Source organism: Arvicanthis niloticus, chromosome 28 (assembly GCF_011762505.2).
Source record: "Arvicanthis niloticus isolate mArvNil1 chromosome 28, mArvNil1.pat.X, whole genome shotgun sequence".
Classification (NCBI taxonomy): Eukaryota; Metazoa; Chordata; class Mammalia; order Rodentia; family Muridae; genus Arvicanthis; species Arvicanthis niloticus.
In genome coordinates, this window is record NC_133436.1 from 20,177,191 (window position 1) to 20,200,030 (window position 22,840).

Here is a 22,840-nt window from a genome sequence, read left to right on the forward strand (position 1 = left end):
AGCCTTAGTATTTTTCTTGGCAAGAATACATTTCTCTCTGATCTCATTTCTCTGAGCTCCTTTTGGAGACATTTTCTCTGCATTTTTTTTTTCCTTGCTAAATGGAATTCTTTTGATTTAGTGGATTAATTGTATATAATTTTTTGAGTATCATAATTGCTCGGCACCGTGAATTCCATTTCATGTAAGTTTCTGCCTTTTTATTAAAACCACAGCTCACCATCATCCCCACCACTGTGGCGAAGAGTCCCGCCCTCTCCGGCAAAGAGAACCGCCCCCTCTTTCGGCCCCGCCCATCCTGTATTTGCTAATACCAAGGGAGGCGGGGAAAAGAGAGATGCGCAACCACCGCGAGACTTCAACGGTCTTCTCACTGGGGTGGGGGTAGGGGCCCCCCCCAAAAACAGGGACCGGACATGCGCAAAAGAGCTTTTTGAAGCCAGCGCGGGAGAGAGAGGGCGGGGCGTCCCTTCTGCGTCCTGCGCGTTCGCGTGAAGCGGGCGCTCGTAGCTGGTGCCGCGGCTTCCGGCCCCGGCGGCCAGCTCCACCCAGCGTGCAGCGCGCGTGCGCAACTCCGGCAGGTGTGTGTGGCGACTGTCGGCCAGCGCTCTGCAGCGGACGAGAGGGGCCGGCCCTGACGACCGGTTCTCGGATAGCGGTTGAGGTCGGTCAGGGTGAGCGCGGGGTCTGGGTGGGAGATCGCGGAGGGACACTGGCTCTGCGCCTCAGGGGAACTCCGAGGGCTCCTGCGGAGCTCCAGGGTCGGGAGCGAGCTGCCCTGAGAGGCCCCGCGGCGGGGCCCCAGCCCGGGCGTGGGCCGAGCCCTTCTCGCGTGGGACAGGTGCTTGCTGCCCACGCTCGCGTGCCGAGGCCCTGTCACGAGCTGTCCCCCACCCCACCCCGGGCGCTGGCAGCCGGCTCCTTTCTCGAGGATAACTTAGGCGGCCCTCCTGTGCCTTCGACGTGCCCCGCGGGGCCGGGCTGGTGGGACTGCAGGTAGAGCTGAGAGGGATGCAGAGGCCGCCAAGTTAGGCTGGCGACTTCTCAGCTCCCTTCGGAGACTCATGAACTACAGCCGCCTTCAGGACCGCCCTGGCTCCTGGCGTTGTGTGCACTTGGACGCTGCCAGTGGCGCTAGGTTGATGGATGAAGATGTTGGTTTATGGTTAAGGGACTTTGTCGGGGGTCCAGTTTTGTTAAAGACTTGCCATTTCAACGTGGTGCCTTTTAATCCACATGGCTTGAATTTATCTTGGGGAGTCTTTGTTTGTCTCCTACGTGTTTGTCTTTGCTCCTGCATTTGCCCAGGTCCCATGATGGTTATCACCGCTTTACTCTTTGTCTTAGGGTTTTACTGCTATGAACAGACACCATGACCAAGGCAAGTCTTATAAAGGGCAACATTTAATTGGGGCTGGCTTACAGGTTCAGTCCATTAACATCAAGGCAGGAGCATTATCATCAGTGGCAGCATCCAGGCAGGCATGGTGCAGGAGGAGCTGAGAGACTGAAGACTGCTAGCAGAACACTGGCTTCCAGGCAGCTAGAATGTGGGACTTAAAGACCATGCCCAGTGACACACTTACTGCAGCAAGGCCATACCTATTCCAACAGGCCCAAAAGCTTTGAATAATGCCACTCACTGGGTCGAGCATATACAAACCATCACACTCTCTTTATCTCTTAATCCACAAAACCATTTTGTGTGTGTGTGTGTGTGTATTTTGTTCCCCCTCCCCCTTTTTTTTTCTCTTTGAAAAAGAAGCTACTTCTAAGGGATTTTCAACTGTATAAGGATCAAGCAAAGTTTTGTTAATGTTCTGGGGTTGTAAAGCTCATTGGAATTAAGCAGCAGTGATGTGGGTTTAAATACAACTCACATGCGAGACAGGCATTTGTTTCTGACTTTGTGAGAGGTTTGTCTTCCTAGTTGTTGGCCATCAAGTGTAATATTATAATTTGTGTTCTTTAATGGGGTTGTCTCTTAACTAAAATTTTCTACTAAACATGAGTGAAACTGTTGCAACATTTGATACATGAGATCATGGTTAATGTGTTTCTTACCTGTTAGTTTTCTTCTTGAGGTGACCAATTACTAGACAATAAGCAACTACAGGGAGTTGAGGAAACAATCCATTGGATGGGGAAGACACAGTGGGGAGAGAATGCTTCTTGTTGCAGCAGCTTGGTGAGGATGCTTGCTCACACCTGGGTAGGTTAGAAAACAGACAGGATAGGAAACAAGGCTGATCCTGCAGGCTCAGCAACTAGCATTGAACTCCCTACACCTAGGCCCATCTCAAGTTTCCAGAACCTCTGAAAACCATCAGGGATCAGTTCTGACATGTAATCTGTCAGGAGTTTTGATGGCCAAATCACAACAGCTATTATTTGACTTAAGTCTTCTTATCAATTTACCCATTTTGAAGAGTTCACATTACAATAACAGACTTCAAGTTTTGTGTAAGGGCTGCTAAGGAATGTTCCTAATATTACAGGGTTGTTGTTAAGGTAAATAACTGGATTAGAATATGATTTGGGAAATGAGGATATTTTCACTGTGAATGGAAATAGTCTTGTGTTGGAGAGTCCTAGAAAATATCCAGTAGAGGAGTGAAGCCCAGCCTAGGTTTGTGCACATTTGGGCTGTAATATTGCAATGTTAATGTTTTTATTTGAAAATATTTCCTCATAAAAGATACATTATCGCTACATTGGTAGCCTTCACAGCAAATGTATGTTATTAATTGTTCTGGGGTCTGGATTTGCAACTGGCCAGAGGCTTTAACCAGACTTAGTGTATAGGGTGTATTCTTGTAATTTTCCTGTTTTTATCCTGCCTCATGTCAACTGTTTCATTTGTCATTTAGAATTCACATTTACTAACCAAGAAAGTGAAAGGGTGAAGATGAGCAGCCGAAGGAAGCGTGCTCCCCCGATGAAGGTGGATGAGGAAAGGCAGCAGCAGCTTCACTGGAACATGCATGAGGACCTGAGGAATGAGCCACTCACCTTGACTGCTGAGGAGCAGGCCTGCTCAGATGCAGACTCTTCTGATTGCATCATCATTGATGATGACCCTCCTGAAAGTGCAGTTCACAGAGATAAAAGGAGATGTTCAGAGACTGTGAGCATCTTAGAATCCATTGAAAAAGAGCCCCCTTTGTCTGTGACATTGAATGTTACAATTTCGCCCTATTGTGTGGATCATTGTTGGAAAGCATTTCTGGGAGATTTTGCTCTTCAGCTTCTCCGCAACGAGAGTTTAGTTGAACATTTTTCTGAAAGGACTTTTACATTGATGAGTTCAGAGTCAAGCAGTCAGTTTCTGATCTATGTTCATTCAGAATGTAAAAATGTAGAGAAACAAGAAAATTTACTTAAAGGATCAGCCAGTGTTTGTGGCAAGGCTATTCGAGTGGAATCCTCCTTCAGTAGTGACATGTTACAGGATTTGGCCTGGCTACAGAAGAGAAGAGGAATAAAACTCTACCAGAGACCAGAAGGAAGTCATACAATCAAGGTACTGGGGTCTGTGGTGTTGTGTAAGGTTCTACACTGGTAATTCATTGACTTTAACTTAGAAAGTCTCAAAAACACAGCAATAAGCCCTCATTATTAAGTTTCAAAGAATAACTTCATATGGGGCTTTAAATAACTGTAAGACTGTGTCTTCCTGCCAATCACAACTAGCCAGGCTGTACTTTCCTCAGGAGATTCTCCTGATTTTCTCTTCTGCCTTTATGCTCAGTTACCTGCTTTGGTCCTCATCATCTTGCATTATAATAGCTTGTGTTTTCAAATCTTTTGTCTATTTTGTTTCAGAAATGGTCTATCTGAAATATGACTTAATTTCCTGATTGTAAAACTTAAGTGTAACGTTGCTTTATTGACTTAACAACTTCCTATCATATGTCATTGAACTTTACCCTTTGTCACTGGTTTTTTTATCTAGCTCCTGAAATTTCAAAATTTGTTTCCCAAACATATTCTGTCTTTCTGTCTGTGCTTTTCTTGGTTTCCTCTTTCCCTTCTCTGACAGTCTGTTCAGGAGGAATCTAATGCATGAATACATAGAGACGTTTTCTTAAGTCCTAGGCATGGAGCTACATGCCCTTGCCCAGTGTATCTATTTTCTTTTTTCTCTTTTCTTTTGGCTGCTTGAGATGGTTTGTATATGCTTGGTTCAGGGAGTGGCATTATTAGGAGGTGTGGTCTACCAGGGCTACACAGGAAAACCCTGTCTCCCAAAACCAAAAAAGAAAAAAAAAAGGAGGTGTGGCTTTGGTGGAGTAAGTGTGTCACTGTGGGCTTTAAGACCCTAGTCCTAGCTGCCTGGAAGCAAGTCTTCTCATGTTTGCCTTTGGAACAAGATGTAGAACTCTCAGCTCCTCCTGCACCATGCCTGCCTGGATGCTGCCATGTTCCCGCCTTGATGATAATGAATTGAACCTCTGAACCTGTAAGCCAGCCTCAATTAAATGTTGCCCTTTTAAGAGTTGCCTTGGTCATGTGTCTGTTCACAGCAGTAAAACCCTAACTAAGACACTGCTTGAAACACACTTACATTTGACATCCTTCCTGTTTGCTAAACTGTGAAGTCTTTTATCTTCAGTGCCGATTAAAGTGCCTGGTACCTAACAGTATCAGTAAATTTGTAATTTATTTCAAGATCTGCATTCAATAAGTTGTGTAAATATGTGCAGATCAAATGTTCTAATATCAACTTTTTATGAACTATAAACAATACCCATTCTTTTATGATAGATTTTGCTAAGATGAAGTGAGATAAGTAGATGTGTAAGCCTTCACGCTAAAGGCTGAAAGAAAAATCCTAAGAAGTTGTTTCATCTTTGTGTCACTGAAATGTTTTCCTTATTTCTCAAAAGAAATTATATCAATAGGCTAATTGATATTTCTGAGGAGATCTGTTGTATTTAGGGTGGAATGCCCATAGATTTAAAGAATAGAGAAACACTTAATAAAAGCATTATACAGCAATTAATTTTTCCCTAGACAGTGGAATTCAACCATGCAATTCCCTATATACTGATTTTGAGGACCAGAGTTTTGCAGATAGCAGGAATGTAAGAAATCATAGCCTATGTGTCTGTATTTTATCCCTAAAATCATATCATAATCTCTTCCATTTTCCCTGACCCTGATTGGGCTAAGTATGTAAATATTTAAGCCATCCATCTCCAGGTGGACAGAGGCAAATGTACTGAAGGCAAACATTCTGAAATGTAATCTTTGCCATTTGTTACAGGGTAATGTTGCTGGATTCTTAAATTTTCAGCAGAAGAAATGAAGGATTTCAGTCATTAGGGAATTAGGCCCAGGATAGCTGGAGGAATGAAGAAAATGCATCGTTTGCCATTAGAAATCTCAAAAATTAAAGTATTTAGGCTACCTCATAGACTTTCCATTTAAAAATGAGAACAGTTGAGTCTAATCAAAAGTTATGTTTTCTAAATTTCTTTTACTCCTAAATATCAGTCTTAAATTTGAATATTTCAACTCTTACAATTCAATAGCTGCATTGTTTTATAAGATACTTAACATAGTCAGGGTCTGTTTTTTTTCCACTTTTTATTTCATATTCCTGGATCGATCCATTGATAAGGATTTGCAAATATAACCTTAGAAGACTGAGCTAGGAAATGTTTCCTTGTACCGTGCTTCACTGATTATTCAGATGCCCATTAGGTTTAGACACCAGTGTCTTGGTGGGTAGAATTGAGGTTTTCATCGTATTTTTGTGTTTTGGTCTCATTTAAGGAAGTCTTTTTGTTTTCATTTTTCTAATAAATAATTCATCATAGACATTTATAGAGTGAATTTATGAAAATAAAAGTGTATCTCCTGCCTGTGGAGCAAACATTGTTAAAACCTTTAAAATGGTGAATCTGGGGACTGGAGAACTGGCAGAGTGGTTAAGACCACTGGCTGCTCTTGCAGAGGACCTGAGTTCAATTCCCAGCACCCACATGTCATCTAACAATCATCTGTAACTCCTGTCCCTGGGTTACTACTGTCCTTGTTTGGCCTCCATAGTTACTGCACATATGTGATACACAGACATACATGCAGACACAAACACCATATACATAAAAAATAATTCAAATTTTTTAAAAAGAAATAGTGACTCTGAAAAGGCTTTTCTTGTATCCTCATAAAGAATAGTATCCTACTAGTAAAACTTAGGTGTGTTAATTCTTTGTAGGTTGGAATTTACATCTTGGAAGCTGGCCTAACAAAACTAGACTTCATGAGTGATGCAGGTTCCAGAATGAAAAAGTTGAATCAGCTCATGAAGAGAGTGATGGAAAAGTTACATAATTTTATTATTCCAGGTAATTACCAAAGTAAGATTTAAAATTGCATTTTGGGATTGTCAGTTTCTCCTCAACTTGTACATATAACAACCTGAAAAACAAGTAATAAAATGAAGAAACTTGAGTCTTCTTTATACAGTACTGTGTGACAAAATCTGAAATGCCCTTACTGATCCAATTTGCTTTTTTAGTGTAATTGCTTAGTGTTATGCCCAGCATTCAGGAAATGTTTGCAGAATCAATATACAAAGTCAAAAGGCACTCAAAACACATCTAAACTAGTTAGATTTCTATTTATTTATGTATTTATTTCTTAGCTATTCTACAAAAAAATGTTTTTGAAGCTAGTTGATTGATTTTCTTAGCTATGCTGCAAAAATTTTTAATAACCAGAGATTGTTGCTGGCTTTTAATCTATTTTCCCTTGCAATCTGATAAAGAATCTCAAGAGTTACATTCCTATAAAGAACAGATGACTTTGTTGTTTGTTGGCAGGACATGGAATTCTTGGTGAATTCCATGTGAATGTTAGTAAACGTAGCTCAGTGGTAGAGATAAGACAAACAAAAGCCACTATTGGTTCAGCACTGTCTGCCACAGATAGACATGGGGAGTGGCTGAGGGGGTGCCCAGCTATGCTGCTGGAGAAACAGCTTGAGTCTACGAATTACAGTGGAGAATTTAATGTGCTTGTATTTTTAGGTGTAATTTGTAGAATATTCTCTTCTCCCATTCCTTTCTTTTGTTTTGCTTTGGTTTTTTTTCTTTTTTCCTTTTTCCTTATTTGTTAGATGTCAAACCCAGAACTGCACGCATGCTAGGCAAGTGCTGCACTTCTGAACTATAGCTTCAGCCCTATAAATTTTCATGTTAGAGTGTTTTGAAAATCTGTTTTTGAACATAGTGGGTACATTGATGCCATAGCTCATTCTTTCAGAACTTCACAATGCTAATAATACTGATTTTGCACGTTAAAGATTTACAGGAAAGAAAATATCTTGTTTCATAATTAGAAGTGCTATCAAGTACATCTAGAATATTTTTTTAGTTATAAGAATTTTAGCCAGCTATGTTGGAACACACCCTAACTGCCAGTGTCCGGAGGAAAACTTCAAGCTTAGCTATCAATGCTTGGTTACATTAATTATGTTGTTGCAGTGATATGAAATAAGTGTATAATTACACTGTGTGGTTGTGATAATCCTGTGTGATATTTTATATTAAAAATATTATAGATTGTTCAATACACTCTTAGTCATTGAATGTATTAGATGAATTCTATAAAACCATGTAGTTTTATAATGTGCTGAGAACAGTTTAGAAATAAAAATGGTTCATTTCTTCCCATTGAAAGACTAATTTAAGTGTATGTGGATTTTTTATTTTGTTCAAGTTACCGTGAGTCTTGTACAGGGCACTTGTGTTCATCTAGTGAAATGTGATAGTTAGCCTGACATGTGTACATTAATAAGTCTTTTAGCATGTCTCCTCACTAACTCCTGCTGCTACCCAAGGCCTGCCCTTTCTTCTCAGCCTAAAAAATTAATGAACCATTATCTTAGTAAGCATGAAAACTAAGAATTTTTTATGTTAAGATGTGAAAGTGAAAAAATAGTTTATAAATTACAGGTGAAATTCATACTCAGTTTCTCATACTTATTAAATACTTATGAGAACAGAACATGTCAGTATCTCTGAGGATCTATGACAAGTACACATAGGTGATTGAAAAAGCAGATACAGTACAGCCAAAGTATAAAATAGAGCATGAGCACTGAGCAGGAAATAGATGCCATGCAGCATTGCAGCATTTGAACGCTTTTAAAAAATGCGTAGGTAGATATTTTTTGAGGGGGGATTTTCCACCATGGACTATACAGAACAGGACTGTGTAGCTGGATGGCTGTGTGGATTTCCTGCAACAAGGACTAGTGGTCAGCAAGCCTTGTGTAGCACATACGTCTACAGTCCTAGCCCCTAGAAGAAAACTGAGCAGTGAAGCTCTTGGGTGTGAGACCAAGCCAGAGAGCATTGCAAAGTGTCTACGAAACACACAGAATGGGAAGGGAAGGGATTAAAAAGAAAAAGTGCTTGTGGCTTACATGCAGATCTGTTATGGGTGCGTGTCTTGGATATACAGCTGTGCTGGAAGAAGAGGAGGAGGATTCAGAGAGTGAGCCAGAGAGCCAAGACATTGATGAGCTCTATCACTTTGTGAAGCAAACACACCAGCAAGAAACACAGTCAGTCCACGTGGATGTCCAGCACCCTGCACTGATTCCAGTGCTGAGACCTTACCAGAGAGAGGCAGTCAACTGGATGTTACAGCAAGAGCAATTCAGAAGCACTCCTGTTGGGGGCAAGTATAAGATGCTTAAAGAAGGGCTCCTCGGGAGGCACAGTCTTGGAGACAGTTAATAGTGGGGCATGTATTGGGGTGATGGCATGTAATCATACTGAAAGGAGAATCATTTTCTAAGATGTCTTTCAAAATAAATATCTAGAAAAATTAATATGTGAATTTCCTTTTAAACTTGTTCTTTCTTCAGCCTTAATAGTAATATATGAAAGTAAGAAATAAGTTTAAATCATGGTCCCTACTTGTAATATCATTTTGGAAGGTAGTAGCAGGAAGATGAGGGATTCAAGTCATCCCAGGCCATGATGTGGTTTCCAGGCCAGCCTGTCTCGGCTACGTGCCTTGCTGTCTCAAAAAAGAGAGGGAGAAAGAGAGAGGGAGAGAAAAAAATAGGGAAGAGAAGAGGAAAAATCATGACTTGTTTATAAAGAATTGCTTTAGAACTTTATTAGTTATGTGTAAGAAACTTCCTAACTTGACAATAAATATTATCAACAGACAGCAGATTTACAAATATGACTAATTTTCCTAGTTTATATTTTTTGCTTGTACCACAAAATAAATAAAACCAGGAGATTCATTACAGGGGTGTACTTTAATAATAAGTTTTGTTTGTTTTTGAGGCAGGGTCTTGGTGTAACTCTTTGACTGTCCTAGAACTCAGTCACTATGTAGACCAGGCTGACCTCAAGCTCTACTTTGAATTCATGTTTCTGCCTGCTAAGCGCTGGGCATAAAAGTGTGTGTGCATCAGTGGGCCAGCGCTGTCTTTAAATGAGTGGACAAATTTTGAGACTCGATGCACTGAGTTATTAACTAGTTCTGATTCTTCCTGTATAGATTTACTTCATTTAACTAGAGATGATTATTACGTATTTCTCCCAAGTATTCTAGCAACCTAATTTGTTTTTAAGTTTCCCTTTTAGGAACTATAAATTGATAGGCAGTATTATTTCTTCTTACTCCTTATCCTATTATATCAAGACAAATATCAGTACATTTGTCTTCTTTCCAAATTACCTTCCTCATCTCTATTTCCCTGTCCTCCTACGTTCTCATTCATTTAAATTCTTCCTCATTTTCTTCCCCTGTCCTGAAACCATCATCTAACTCTGGAGTTGGATGCTCTTGGTAAAGTTTCATAATCTGTGTTTCACTGCCCAGCTCACATTCAGTCTTTCCTCATTATTTGTTTGAGAAATTATTAGTTCTGTAAAGCCCAACATAGGCCATATTATTTTTTTCTCTAAAATAATTTTTAGACACATAATTTCCATAAGGAATACTTACATACAACAAAATGTTTTGATCTTAAAGATAACATTTGATGCATTTTAACAAATCTGTAAACTTGGAGTCAACAACCAGTCTTGTCAGGCTTCCACCACAGTGACAGAGATCTGAGAACGTCATTTCCAGAGAGTCACCGAGTGACATGGTTCAGTGCAAAAATGGCTAGCCTGATTGCTATTGCTTTGAACTCGAGGAGAGATTAGGTATTTAGAGGAAAGAAATACCTTGTTTCAGAAGTAGAGGAATGCTATCAAATACATCTTCAATTTTTTAAAATTATAAGACTTTTACCTAGCTGTGGTAGAGCACACTTTAGCTGCCAGTGCTTGGGAAGGATAACATCAACCTTAGATATCAGTACTTGCTTATGTAATTATGAGTTGTAATGGTATAATGTAAGTACATAATTGCACACTGGTTTTGTACCGAAAACAATTTATGGATTATTCAGTGTAGTCTTAGTCATTGAGCATATTAAGTGTCCTCACAATGTTTACATTGTGGCAAAGACAGGCAGCTGAGGGGCTCTTCCTCTCATTGTATCCTGGAAACACAGAACATGTTAAGAAGGGACCAGGATTCCATCCAGTCCCCATGGCCAGATCCAGTCAGGACCAACTCCTTTTACTTGGGTACAATTTCCACTTTCTACTAGTTTTCAGAAAAGTCCTCACATTATAGTAAACACATTAAGACACAGAGACACACATTTGCACTTCACAAATGCAGAAAACCCTTGTCAGGTTAGAATTGGTGCTACATAATAGTTTTCCCCCTTAGCTGTTTGTTGCACTTTGCTCTTCTGTGTTCGTGCAAAAGCAACGGAAGCTAACAAATGGTATTAGAGGAATATTGTGAGAGGCCCTTATGTGGCCTTTCCTGAGTGGGTCTTCTCAAGGCCATGGGTCTCCTGAAGCAGTATCCCATGCCATTTTGTCTGTTTTAGTATTACTATGTGACAGAGAAAAAATCAAAACAAAACCTCTTATACTTCTCTTTAGATAACTCCCTGCACTTCTTGTGGCGAGAAATTGTTACACCTGATGGCTTGAAACTATACTATAATCCATATACAGGCTGGTAAGGCAAAATCTTCTATGTCTGATTGTTATAAATATATTCAGTAAAAAACCATGAGAATTTAACACATGCTCAGTGTTCAGGAATACTAAAGTTTTATTCTATATTTCTACAGTTAAGATAGACTCAGAATTAAAAAGCACTTGTCATTTCTCAGTGAATATGTTTATCATTATAGACTGAAGCTGCTGAACTGTCAAGACTGAGAGAGATAGCTGGTATGATGAGGCATGCCTTTAATCCCAGCACTAGGGAGCTCTGAGTTGAACGCCAGTTTGGTCTACGTAGAGAGTTCTAGGCCAGCAAGGACCATGTAGTACAATGCTACCACAGAGATGGAGAGAAGGAGAGATTAGATTTATATCTCAAGTCATGCCATTTTTTTTTATAAAGGCCAACTTTTATATGTTTAATTATCAATTTATAGATTTAAGAAATGTGAGGATCTTTGAGCATAATTAGTGAGTCAGGATTTATTGTCTTATATTTTTAATCACAGATTTATGGAGACCATAAAGGGAATATACTGCCTTCTAAAACATAATATATGTTTATTCTGTGGCCAAGGATGGAGGGGTGGCATGGTATACCTGTGAAGGCAGAGGATAACTTATCTTTTCAACTTTCATCATGCTTGTCATAAGGCCTGGTGGCAGTCACTTTTGTCTGCTTAGCCATCTTGCTGGACTGCATAACATTTCTCTTTAATTATAGATGAGATAATGTGCTGAGTATGTACTAGCACCATTCTTACTTCTACAGACTTAGTTGTCTGCTCAGTTATTGTTATTATTTTATTCCTGTTATGTATGATTTGGAACTTTGACTTTTTCCTCCTAAATGAAGTTTCAGTAAACTTAAAGTTTCATTCATTTCTTCAGTTCTCTTTGGGAATACTAATAAAAGACAGTATTTTCTTTAAATCCTTGGGTTGTATTTTCTCTTAGCATCATTCGAGATTTCCCACATGCTGGGCCACAGTTGCTTGGTGGAATCTTAGCAGATGAGATGGGTCTTGGAAAGACAGTGGAAGTTCTGGCTCTGATTCTGACACATACCCGACAAGATGTCAAACAGGATGCTCTCACCCTTCCTGAGGTACAGAGAAATACTTCAATGCTTTAGAGGATGGGGGACAAAGGATGTCAAGAGACCTTATAGTGAACATTGAGCATTTGCTTGGCCATTGAGTCAACCCCTACTGTGCATTGTGTGAAAATGGCTTATATTCGTGATTGGTTACCTTCAAGTTACTGCAGATAATGGGACTGTGGTTGCCCGGGAGGTTTTTCTTAAGTGATGTAGACCAACTAGTAAGAGAATATACAGCAGTGAGTTAGCAATCTTCCAACTAATTACCAGGACTTTTACAACAAATCCTGTTGGTGTTTCACATATCTTGTCAACACTAAAAGGTCTATATTGTCACTGAATGAAGAACTGTCTGTTTAATTACAAACTTCAGATTCTGTTAAGTAGAACTTACCGATTGACTGATAGTATTAATAGATTGCTAGATGAAAAAGTTTTTGTATAAATATATGAATTTTAGAGTTCACAAAATATAATTTCTTATATTTCCCAGTAGTAAAACCTGAAGCCAGCACATTAAATCCAACTGAATTTAGCCCACTAATCACAGGTAGAACTAGTTAAGAATCTCCAGAAACCACCAGGCCCACAATTTTAATATTTATGTAATCTATTGATAATTTCATGTATACATAATAAACCTTACTGATTTCAATTGTAAATAGAAAAGAAAAATCTTTATATATCTTTGTATGTGTGGTTATACTTACATAAGTTCATATAAATACACTTTTATAAATTTATGTAAATATATAGCTATGGTGGAGGACGTTGGAGAAAAGAGTCAACAGTTCGGAGCTCTGAGCTCTGGCTGCTCTTTTAGAGGACCCAGGTTGCATTTCCAACACCCATCCACGCGGTAACTAACCATCTGTAACTCTAGAGCTAGTTGATGCCGCTCCCTCTTCTGGCCTCTGTGGGCACTGCATGCATGAGATGTACACACATACATGCAGACAACATTCCCTTACACATAAAACAAAAAATAAATCTTATTTTTAAAAATACACTGTATATGACTTAAAGTATTAATAACATCTTTCATAGATTTTTAATTAAGCTCAGTATGTATTTCTGAACTTAATTATTAAAATTTCATTATTCAAATTTAATGTATCAATTCTATTTTTAACTGCCTTTAAAAGTTACTTTCAGAAATTCCCTACACTTAGGTAATTTAAAGTATACAAATTAAAAAATGATGGCTAGTTATAAGCTCCAAAGTGAAAAATTGATATATAATAAATGATATTTACTTATCTCCTAGTTGTTTATGGGTATTTTCTATTTCCTTAATAGAAGGGATAATTATAATAACTCAATACTCAGTTTAGTTGAACAAAACTATTTCAACTACCAAAATTGTGTATTTCAGGGAAAAGTGGTAAATTATTTCATCCCAACTCATTGTCCTAGAGGAAAAGTGAAAAATAGAGAAATCCAGGATACAGAGTATGAACCAAAAGAGAAAGTTCACTGTCCTCGTAAGTGTGGTCTCTTCACGTGACTTCTTACAGTGATTTTGACTGTAGTTTATGTTATTCTTTAAAGATCTTAATTGTAAGCAGTAGGTTTTGTTTATTTGGGTTTTTGTTTTGTGTTTGTTTTTTAGTTGGTATTTAACATAAGAACATGGTTACAAGTTACATCAAAAATAAAGAGTACTACTAGCTTTGCTTATTATATTTCAGTTTCTTCAGTTTTGTTTAATTTCAAGTGTAGCTTTAATAATTTTTATTAGCAGGAGAATTTTCTTAGAAATTGTAGCATAACATATACTAGGACATTCAAAAGATTGTATTTTATAATTTGAATGATTGTTGTGTCACCAAATTAACATATTAGCCTAAATAATTTTTTGTTAAATTATTTCTGCTACAGTAATTTTTCTTAATTCAAGGTACATTTTTATTACATATTTTTTAGAATACTAGATTGTATTTAAGTCTTTTATTTGTACCCAGTACTTAATAAAGATGAAGATTGAATTTCATATCAATTATTTTGAGTAATTATGGTATCCTTTTGTCTATCCACTGTACATTTAGCTACACGTGTGATGATCCTGACAGCTGTGAAAGAAATGAATGGGAAGAAAGGAGTTTCTATTCTTTCTATCTATAAGTATGTCAGCTCTATATTCAGATATGATGTTCAGCGGAACCGGAGTCTTCTGAAGAGGATGTTGAAATGTTTAATCTTTGAAGGTCTTGTCAAACAGATCAAAGGCCATGGCTTCTCTGGGACTTTTACATTGGGGAAGAATTACAAAGAAGATGTATTTGATAAAACAAAAAAGCAGGTAACATCATTTATTAAGTACATGTACTCGTATATATACAACGCCTTACAGAATAAATGCATAGGTCTACCTTAACACTAAAGCTTTCAGAGTTTAGAGACAAAAACCAGAAATGAGAAGAAGTACTGTGGCAGTAAGTGACTTAACGTTTCTACTTTCTGAATGTAAGTATCACAAAAGTAACAACAATTGTAGTTACCATTGAACCCAGAGAAGTATGGTTGGAACAGTAAAAGTACCCAATGGAGTGAACTCTAAAATGAGTTGGTTTCATATTGGTTTAAGGTAACTTGTCTATTGTTAAGATGCTGTCTGCATTTACAAACTTTGCTTCCAACTTTAGAAATGTTAATGCCTCACATTGCATATACCTGTATATAAATGCTTCAAGTCTTTTATATAAAGTTACCATGTTCCCAATGACATCATCATTAAAATGACTTCAATATTTTCTATAAAACTGTTTTCATTTGGCAAGTAATTTCAATTTGCTTTTAGAAAAGTAGACACAGTGCTTGTAAACATCATTAAGGAAAGAATGCTGACGACAAATCAGAGTATGAAAGAAAGCCTTTTGCTTGCTTTCACTTGGCCACTGTAAGAGATAATAGAGAAAATAAATAGACATACTTCATCTCTTAGAGTAGAGAGCATCCAGCTTGTGCTCAAGCAAGCACAGCAATGAGATGTGCTTTTGCAGCCCTGCTGCCACCAGAAGCTGGGATGTCTAATCAGTGCCATTGTTCTGTATTAATATCCTGGTTCTGTGTGTGCCTAGTTCTGCTCCTATTTTCAGGGAGCTGTTCCTGTCACCTGTTTGTCACACCCTGACTGTATTACATGCATTTTGTAGGCACTTCTATAGTGTGCTTTTACTTACTATTCAGAGACAATGCCTGGCCCAAAACTGACATTCAAACCAAAATAACAAGAAACACACATAGAAAGGCAAAGAGAAAAGTCTGTACTGATGGCAGTAAATAGTAATCAACCTTCATTTTATTTGTACGTGATGATTTGGAATTGTATGCACTCTAAATTTCTGTTTTTGATTGATTTAAGCAGACTTTAAATCATAAAACATGAATAACAAAGCTTACCTTTATCTTTCTCATCAGTACTATACAGGGATCAAGTAGAACCTTTGCTTCTTTGAAGATTACTGAAAGGGATCTTTCAGAGGATAAATTAGAATATGTTTATCAGGAACAAGTCTCCTTGGGTAAAGGGGTGGTAAAGACTGTTGGATTTGTTCGTAAAGCATATATATATACATGTATACATGTTTGTATATATGTATACATGTATATACACACATGTACATATATAAATGTAAATTTTAGAGTTTAATTTCACAGTTATAATGTTATTGGCACATGGTAATTAAATAATACTTTTTACAGACAGTAGGGAGTCCACGAAAAATTGAGAAAGAATTAAGGAAATCAGTGAACAAGGATACAGATTCTGAATACCTGCCATCAAACACTTCTGATGATGATGATCCTTATTACTATTACTGTAAGACAAGAAAAAGCCGTAGTAAGTTGAAGAAGCCTGTTTTACTCACTAAAAAGGAAGAGGGTCAGCCTGTTAATCTGGATTCCCAAGTTGATGCTCCAGCTGCTGGAGACTCTGCAAGTACTGATGATGCTCAGGTGTCAGAAAGCACATGCGTCTCTGAAGATGGGCAAACCCAAGAAGCAAAAGACCATGCTGAGTCTCCAAACCCTGCTGCCAAGGAGTTGGCACAGTCTAACACTGCAAGTCCTTGTGAGATGCCTGATTACCGTTTTGAGTGTATATGTGGTGAATTTGACCAGATTGGCCGCAAGCCAAGAGTTCAGTGTCTGAAGTGTCACCTGTGGCAGCATGCGAAGTGTGTGAATTATGAGGAGAAGAATCTGAAGGTTAAGCCTTTTTATTGCCCCCACTGCCTTGTTGCCATGGAGCCAGTGTCAACAAGAGCAACTCTTATCATCTCTCCAAGCTCCATTTGCCACCAGTGGGTGGATGAAATCAACCGGCATGTGAGATCATCATCTCTTCGAGTTTTGGTAAGGCACTGCAGCTGAAGAGGGATTAAGACATGTATATTTTTGCTTTTTTGTGATAGTTTTCATTGTGGTTGGACAAGGTCTCATGTAGCCCAGGATATCTTCCTGCCTCTCCTTTTGATGATGTGTGATTTTACTTTTCTTTATGCTTTCCCCCCCCCAAAGGTCTTTGTTAATGTTTTCATATTTTTTTTCAATAAATTGAATTCAAGGGCTTGTGCATGTCAGGCAAGCACTTAGCACTGTGCCATATTGCCATCATCCTCTGTTTGTATATTACTAAAATTATTTGTTATGCTACTGATTATACCAGAGTGTGAAGAGAATATTGAAAACAATAAACTATATATATTTTGACTTCCAGATTTCAGAAGTTGAGAGTATATTGTGTTAAGGCTTTTTAAAGATTCTTAATCATCAAGATGAAAATGTATTGGTAGAAGCATTTGTGATTTCAGAGAAAGATACAGTCCCAGGGTGGCATAGTATAATTGCAGATGTCACTTAACCTGTCATCTTACTGTCTTCTGGAGCCTCAATTACCTCATTAGAATAATTCAGATCTTTATTTGATCCTTGACATTTTCTAGGAGCTATGTTCAATTCTACAAGCAGCCTCTCATAGGCTTGCTGTGTACGTTACATTAGGTGGTCAAGTGCTGGCCCCAGGTCATTGGTTGTTATTGTTGGCTGCCTTCCTTCTTCCTCCCATGTAATCAGTGTAGCTTCCATGGATGGCCACTGACATGGACCTGAAGACAGTAACAATAAATAACACACAGTTTTTGCCATTGAGCAGCTCTTTTCTATGTGGATAGGCTTTTCAGTCTTAGCTCCTTCAGTTTTGAGTAGGTCGGTATCTGAGATAGGATGGATACCTCATGAATGGTAGCTGTGATTGCTGTGCTTCCCCACACCACTGGATTTTCACACCCCTGCTGAGTCCATCTACCAACCTGTTCACATTCCCTTTTTTCCAGGTGAAGGAGCCCTAAGCACTTGTTTCAAAACTTAACTGAAACAGTAGTTCCTCTGAGTTAACTATCAGTTGCATGACTGGTCATTCCACCAGTGCTGTCACAATTGCTCTATGATATTTCTATTTGCATTGTTTATGTCAGTTGGCTCCCAGACTAAAACATAACCTTTCTCCAGACACTTTTGGAATCTGTCTATAGTATGTGTGGCCAAAAGCAAATTTGAAAGGGCTCAGCTCAGTAGGATTATAAATAAATGAGTATTTCTTTGGCCTCCACCAAAGTTTTCTGTAATAACTCTTGGTGCTGTTTATTTCCCAGGTATATCAAGGAGTGAAGAAAGATGGCTTCTTACAGCCTCATTTTTTGGCAGAACAAGATATAGTTATCATTACCTATGATGTTCTTCGTTCAGAACTAAACTATGTCGATATCCCACATAGCAATAGTGAAGATGGGCGTCGCCTGAGGAACCAGAAGCGTTATATGGCCATTCCCAGCCCTTTGGTAGCAGTCGAATGGTGGAGGATCTGTCTTGATGAAGCTCAGATGGTCGAATGTCCTACAGTAAAAGTAAGAGTCTCTGCAACATCTTTGAGTGCAGAGGAAGGGAAGGACATGAATGGTTCAGTAGTTGGAGTTCACTTAACCCACAGTACTGATAGAGTTGGAACATTGGTTGCTAAACACTCTTGTATTACCTACTACATAATCCTTTGAAATTATTCTAATTCTCTGAATGATACTTTTGTATGGAATACTTAGGTATCAGTGTGTGTACGACACAGTTCAAAGCAAACTATGCTTAGGGACTTATAAATCATTTCACCTAACTTGAAGGCTTGTCGTGTGTTCTCCAGGACCCTGTAGCAAATGGCTAAAGAAAATGATCCTTATGTATTGATTTTTATTATAGCTATCTCTGTGTGTGTGTATAAGTCAGGCATTCCTGTGACTCTCCACCCTGTTGTTTAAGATGGTCTCTCATTAGACCTAAAACTTACTGAGCTAGCTAGACTGGCTGGCTTGCCAGACTCAGTGATCCCCCTGCCATTGTTTCCCAGTGCTAGGATTTAACCACTGTGCATGTTTCTTTTTACTTTGGTGCTGAGGATTCAACGTCAGGTCCTAGTATTATGTAGCAAGTACCTTACTGACTGAGGGTCTCCCAAGTCCCATTATTTATCTTTATTCTGTCTCCAGTGACCAGTCTGTAACCTGAACTGAATTGATGAATCATGTTTCATAGCACAGATGCTCACCTCTGTAGTACAGAGTGGTGAAGGGAGTGTATTCATTCAGGATATTTTTCCTTCTCTACTTGCTTGAACTACCCCTGCATCTCTGTAGCTCATGCTGAGCTCCTACTAATGAGAACCACTATGTTGGTTAATGGTTTATTGAGTATGACATTCAACAGCAAGTGTGAAAAGTCATAAATTAAAGCAGATGTATCTTATCTGAAATGGGCTGTAGAGTGGGCAGTTTTCATGAGGAAACACATAGCTGATTTCTGCATTTTGTTTCAATTTATATATTTTTTTTTCATTAGGCTGCAGAAATGGCCCAGCGTCTGACCGGGATTAATCGGTGGTGCATCAGTGGCACTCCAGTGCAGAGAGGATTGGAAGGTAATACAGGCTTTCCACAATCATCATACTTGAAGAGCTGCTTACTGATGGGGGAAAAGTACTGCTATGCTTAATTTTTGTTGTATTCTTTATTTAAGTGTACTTTTACCTAGAGTTTGCTTTTTATAGTTTAAAGCAATTAATTTGTAAATGGAACTTGGGTGATGTTTCAGTTTGTATTCATGATACATAGTGGGGACTCCCATTGAGTACTGAAGAACATGACAGCTGAGTTGAGATCTGCAGCACTGTTAAGTGATAAGAGATGAAGGTAGTATGGCTGCAGGAGACCTTAAACAAGTGTCAGTGTGGCTAATGAACAAAGGGCTAGGGCAGTCAGGCATGCAGAGACTGAATGGGTAGATACAGCGGAAACCAAGACGGAACTATTACAACGTAATAAAGTACTGCTCTTTTTTTTTTTTTTTTTTGAAAAATAGATTTTGAATTTTGAAAATTTGGGAAATTTTTGAAAAATTGGGAACGATTGGATTTAGACACAATACAGTAAATTCATCATCTTGCAGATGATTTTATTTTTCAAAAGATGACTGTTATTGTAACAGAGCATGGTTGTCAGAGAGCAGAGTATGTCACTAGGATATCAGCTGTTTGGCCGCAGCAGTTGATGGAGGCAGGCAATGCTAGGGTCTAGACTAGAGTTGTCTTAGAGAAACAAAGTGGATGAGGAAAATGAACAAGGTGTGGTATGCTGATAAATTTCTAAGTCGTACATGTCTGTAAATTATGCTAGAAGAAAAGCATCTTTAGGAAATAAGATTGTTAATTTGTTTCCAACAGATATAATTAGAGGACCTCAGTTAAGTAGTACATAAACAATTGGACTGATGTGATCTGAACTATAAATCTCTGATTTCTGCAGTAAACATATGTAATTCCTTATGTGCTAGATAAACATATAATTTTTATGTGCTATCAGAATCACTTGATTCAGCTACTTAACGAGGCCCTGTCTAAAAAGTAATTTCAACCTAAAATGTTTGTTGGCCATCCTCAAATGGTGTAATAGGTAGTTTGTTTATTTGTCTCACATTTTTGTTGTTCCTTTAGAGTCATACAGTCTATTCTGATCATATTCACCTGCCTCTCTTATTTCTTCCCCAGTTCACTCACCCACCCAGGTTTTAATCCTTCAAGACAAGTTTGTGCTCCCAAATATTTTGGGGTATGTGGTCTTACACTAGAGAGTAGTTGACTCAACAAGACCCCCATAAGGTAATGATGGCCAGTGGCTACAGGGCATAGTATGGGATTGTGTTCCCAACCCCCTTCTCCATGAAGGGATTTTCTCTGGTTGGGAATCACGGCATTTTTAAAAATGATTTGTACTCCTTTTGAAGAGAACATATATTATATTTTTTCAACTAATATACATAAAACCATAAAGAAAATTACACTCAGGCATAGAGAAATGGCACAGTGGGTAAGAGTGGTGATTCACTAAGTAAGTTTTGTGTGAATTTCATTATTGTCTTACGTTAGTTTCCTAGAAATGAAGTTAGTAGATAAAACATCGTTAGGGATGTTAGTTATTCTATGCGTATTCTCTGCATCACATGAGATTAGCTCCTACTTTTATTTTTTCATGTTTTTCTCATTTAACAAGTCTTGCTTTAATGCATGTGTCTTAATTAAGCAAATCTACTGAAGTTTCACTGATAGTAGCATCAGGCTGTTGAGTAAAGTAGAAGCTTTTGTAGTAGTTCTTACATCTTAAGTATCCCAAAAGTTAAAGCAGGACCTAGAGCACGGTAGGTTCTCAAAAATGTAAATTGATCTGGGATAAAATGTTCATATTCAAGAGGCTACAAGATGCATTCTATTTCATGGTGAGTTCTTTGTATGCTTTGTGGGTTTGTGAGTGAGTTTATGCAGAAACAAAATAAATCCAGAATCAATTATCCTTTGTCCTGTGGCTTTTCCTTTACAGATCTTTTTGGGCTGGTGGTCTTTCTTGGGATTGAACCTTATTGTGTCAAACACTGGTGGATTCGACTTCTTTATCATCCATACTGCAAGAAGAATCCTCAGCACCTGTACAGTTTTATTGCCAAGATAATGTGGAGGTCTGCAAAGAAAGATGTCATTGACCAAGTCAGTATGCCAAACTTTTACTGGCTACAAATGTTATTGGGGGGGGGGAGCTGGGATTAAAGCTAAAATATCAGGCTAAATTGTTTGCAACTTTCCATTTCAGATCCAGATTCCACCTCAGACTGAAGAAATGCACTGGCTCCATTTTTCCCCTGTGGAGAGACATTTCTATCACCGGCAGCATGAGGTGTGCTGCCAGGATGCCGTAGTAAAGCTCAGGAAGATCTCTGACTGGGCCCTGAAACTGAGCAGCTTGGACAGAAGGACTGTCTCCTCCATCCTGTATCCACTGCTGCGGCTCCGGCAGGCCTGCTGCCATCCACAGGCTGTTCGTGGGGAGTTCTTGCCACTCCAGAAGAGGTTTTACCATCAACTCACTTCTCTTGTGGGATTTATGTTGCAGTAGTAGACAGTATTTAGGCACTTTTGACTCCTAGTTTTATTCAGGGACTTCTGGCTAGGCAGCAGTTATATATATAGTTAGTTAGTTTGTTTCATGGTTTTGTGTCTATGGAGCCTCATTTGTGAAAGAGTCATAAAAATTGCTTTCATTTCTTTTAAAAATTTAAACTATTGTAACAGGTTTTTGTGGTTGTATTTTTGGTTTAGAGAGGATTTCTGTCTTGTTTTTTTTTTGTTTGTTTGTTTTGTTTTTTTTTGGTTTGTTTGTTTGTTTTTTAAATTGCTTTCAAGACAGGATTTCTCTCTGTAGCCCTGGCTGCCCTAGTACTCTGTAGACCAGGCTCGTCTCTGTCTGCCTCTCGGGTTAAAGGCAGGCACCCCCACACCTGGTGAAAATTTTGGCTCTTAATACTTCGAGTTTCTCACATGAAGAGTGTGCTAACTATATGTGTCGTCCTGTTTCATAATTCTTCTTGTGAATTGGACTATACCTTAAAAGGGTCCTGTGTTTAGTACCTGGTATTATAAGAAACTCTCTTAGCTGTCAAAGAGTTGTAACGATGATTATATTTGGGGCTTACTTGAGTAGATTGAGTAGACAGAAATAGCAAAGATGATAAATTCATATAATATAAACTGAACGTGATAAAAGTTTTACAGATTATAGATTGCTATGGAAACACTTTCTATTTAAAAAATAGTTTAAGACATCTCTCTAGTGGAAATGACATCTGACTTGACTATTAGAACATCTCAGTTTTTACTTTATAAACTAAAATTTAAATTTACAGTAAAGCATAATTCTAATTAATTTGTAGTGATGTAATTCATTTAGACCCAGTCTTATATTGTGATCCTTGTACTATTTCAAATATATCATATTGTTCATTTTGAAAAAAGAGCAAAATGTGAAAGAAAGCAGATCAAGGAGGAGAATACTTGGCTGGATTAGTAACAATTAAGTATAAGCCATAACTGTAAAACTGAAAGTGAAGGGACTGGAGATGGGTTCAACAGTTCAACAACCTCTTGCTACTCTTCCAAAGGACTGAATGCAGTTCCCTGTACAATGTCAGGTGGCTTAACACCCTGTAACTCCAGTTCCAGGGGGTATCTTCTGGCCTCAGTATACATGTGTGTGCCCGTATTCTCTCCTCCCCGAACCCCTCTTTCACACACACACATAGACACACA

The 22,840-nt window shown here is 38.5% G+C and overlaps 1 protein-coding gene across 3 annotated transcripts in view; it reads left to right on the forward strand.

The window, feature by feature from the left end:
- Positions 1 to 502: 502 nt before the first annotated feature.
- The window catches only part of Shprh (SNF2 histone linker PHD RING helicase), a 70,494-nt gene continuing 48,156 nt past the window's right edge, over positions 503 to 22,840 (forward strand). For 2 of the 3 annotated variants that reach the window (XM_076926851.1, XM_076926853.1), the window contains exons 1-13: positions 541 to 664; positions 2,871 to 3,523; positions 6,227 to 6,356; positions 8,479 to 8,697; positions 10,992 to 11,070; positions 12,018 to 12,168; positions 13,538 to 13,646; positions 14,211 to 14,464; positions 15,868 to 16,521; positions 17,820 to 18,071; positions 19,051 to 19,129; positions 21,081 to 21,244; positions 21,348 to 21,604. In XM_076926851.1, the coding sequence (XP_076782966.1) occupies positions 2,909 to 3,523; positions 6,227 to 6,356; positions 8,479 to 8,697; positions 10,992 to 11,070; positions 12,018 to 12,168; positions 13,538 to 13,646; positions 14,211 to 14,464; positions 15,868 to 16,521; positions 17,820 to 18,071; positions 19,051 to 19,129; positions 21,081 to 21,244; positions 21,348 to 21,604 (2,963 nt within the window). In that variant the 5' untranslated portion in view covers positions 541 to 664; positions 2,871 to 2,908. Of the gene's footprint in view, positions 675 to 2,870; positions 3,524 to 6,226; positions 6,357 to 8,478; positions 8,698 to 10,991; positions 11,071 to 12,017; positions 12,169 to 13,537; positions 13,647 to 14,210; positions 14,465 to 15,867; positions 16,522 to 17,819; positions 18,072 to 19,050; positions 19,130 to 21,080; positions 21,245 to 21,347; positions 21,605 to 22,840 lie in introns of all 3 variants that reach the window. The other variant, XM_076926852.1, reaches the window with a different exon arrangement.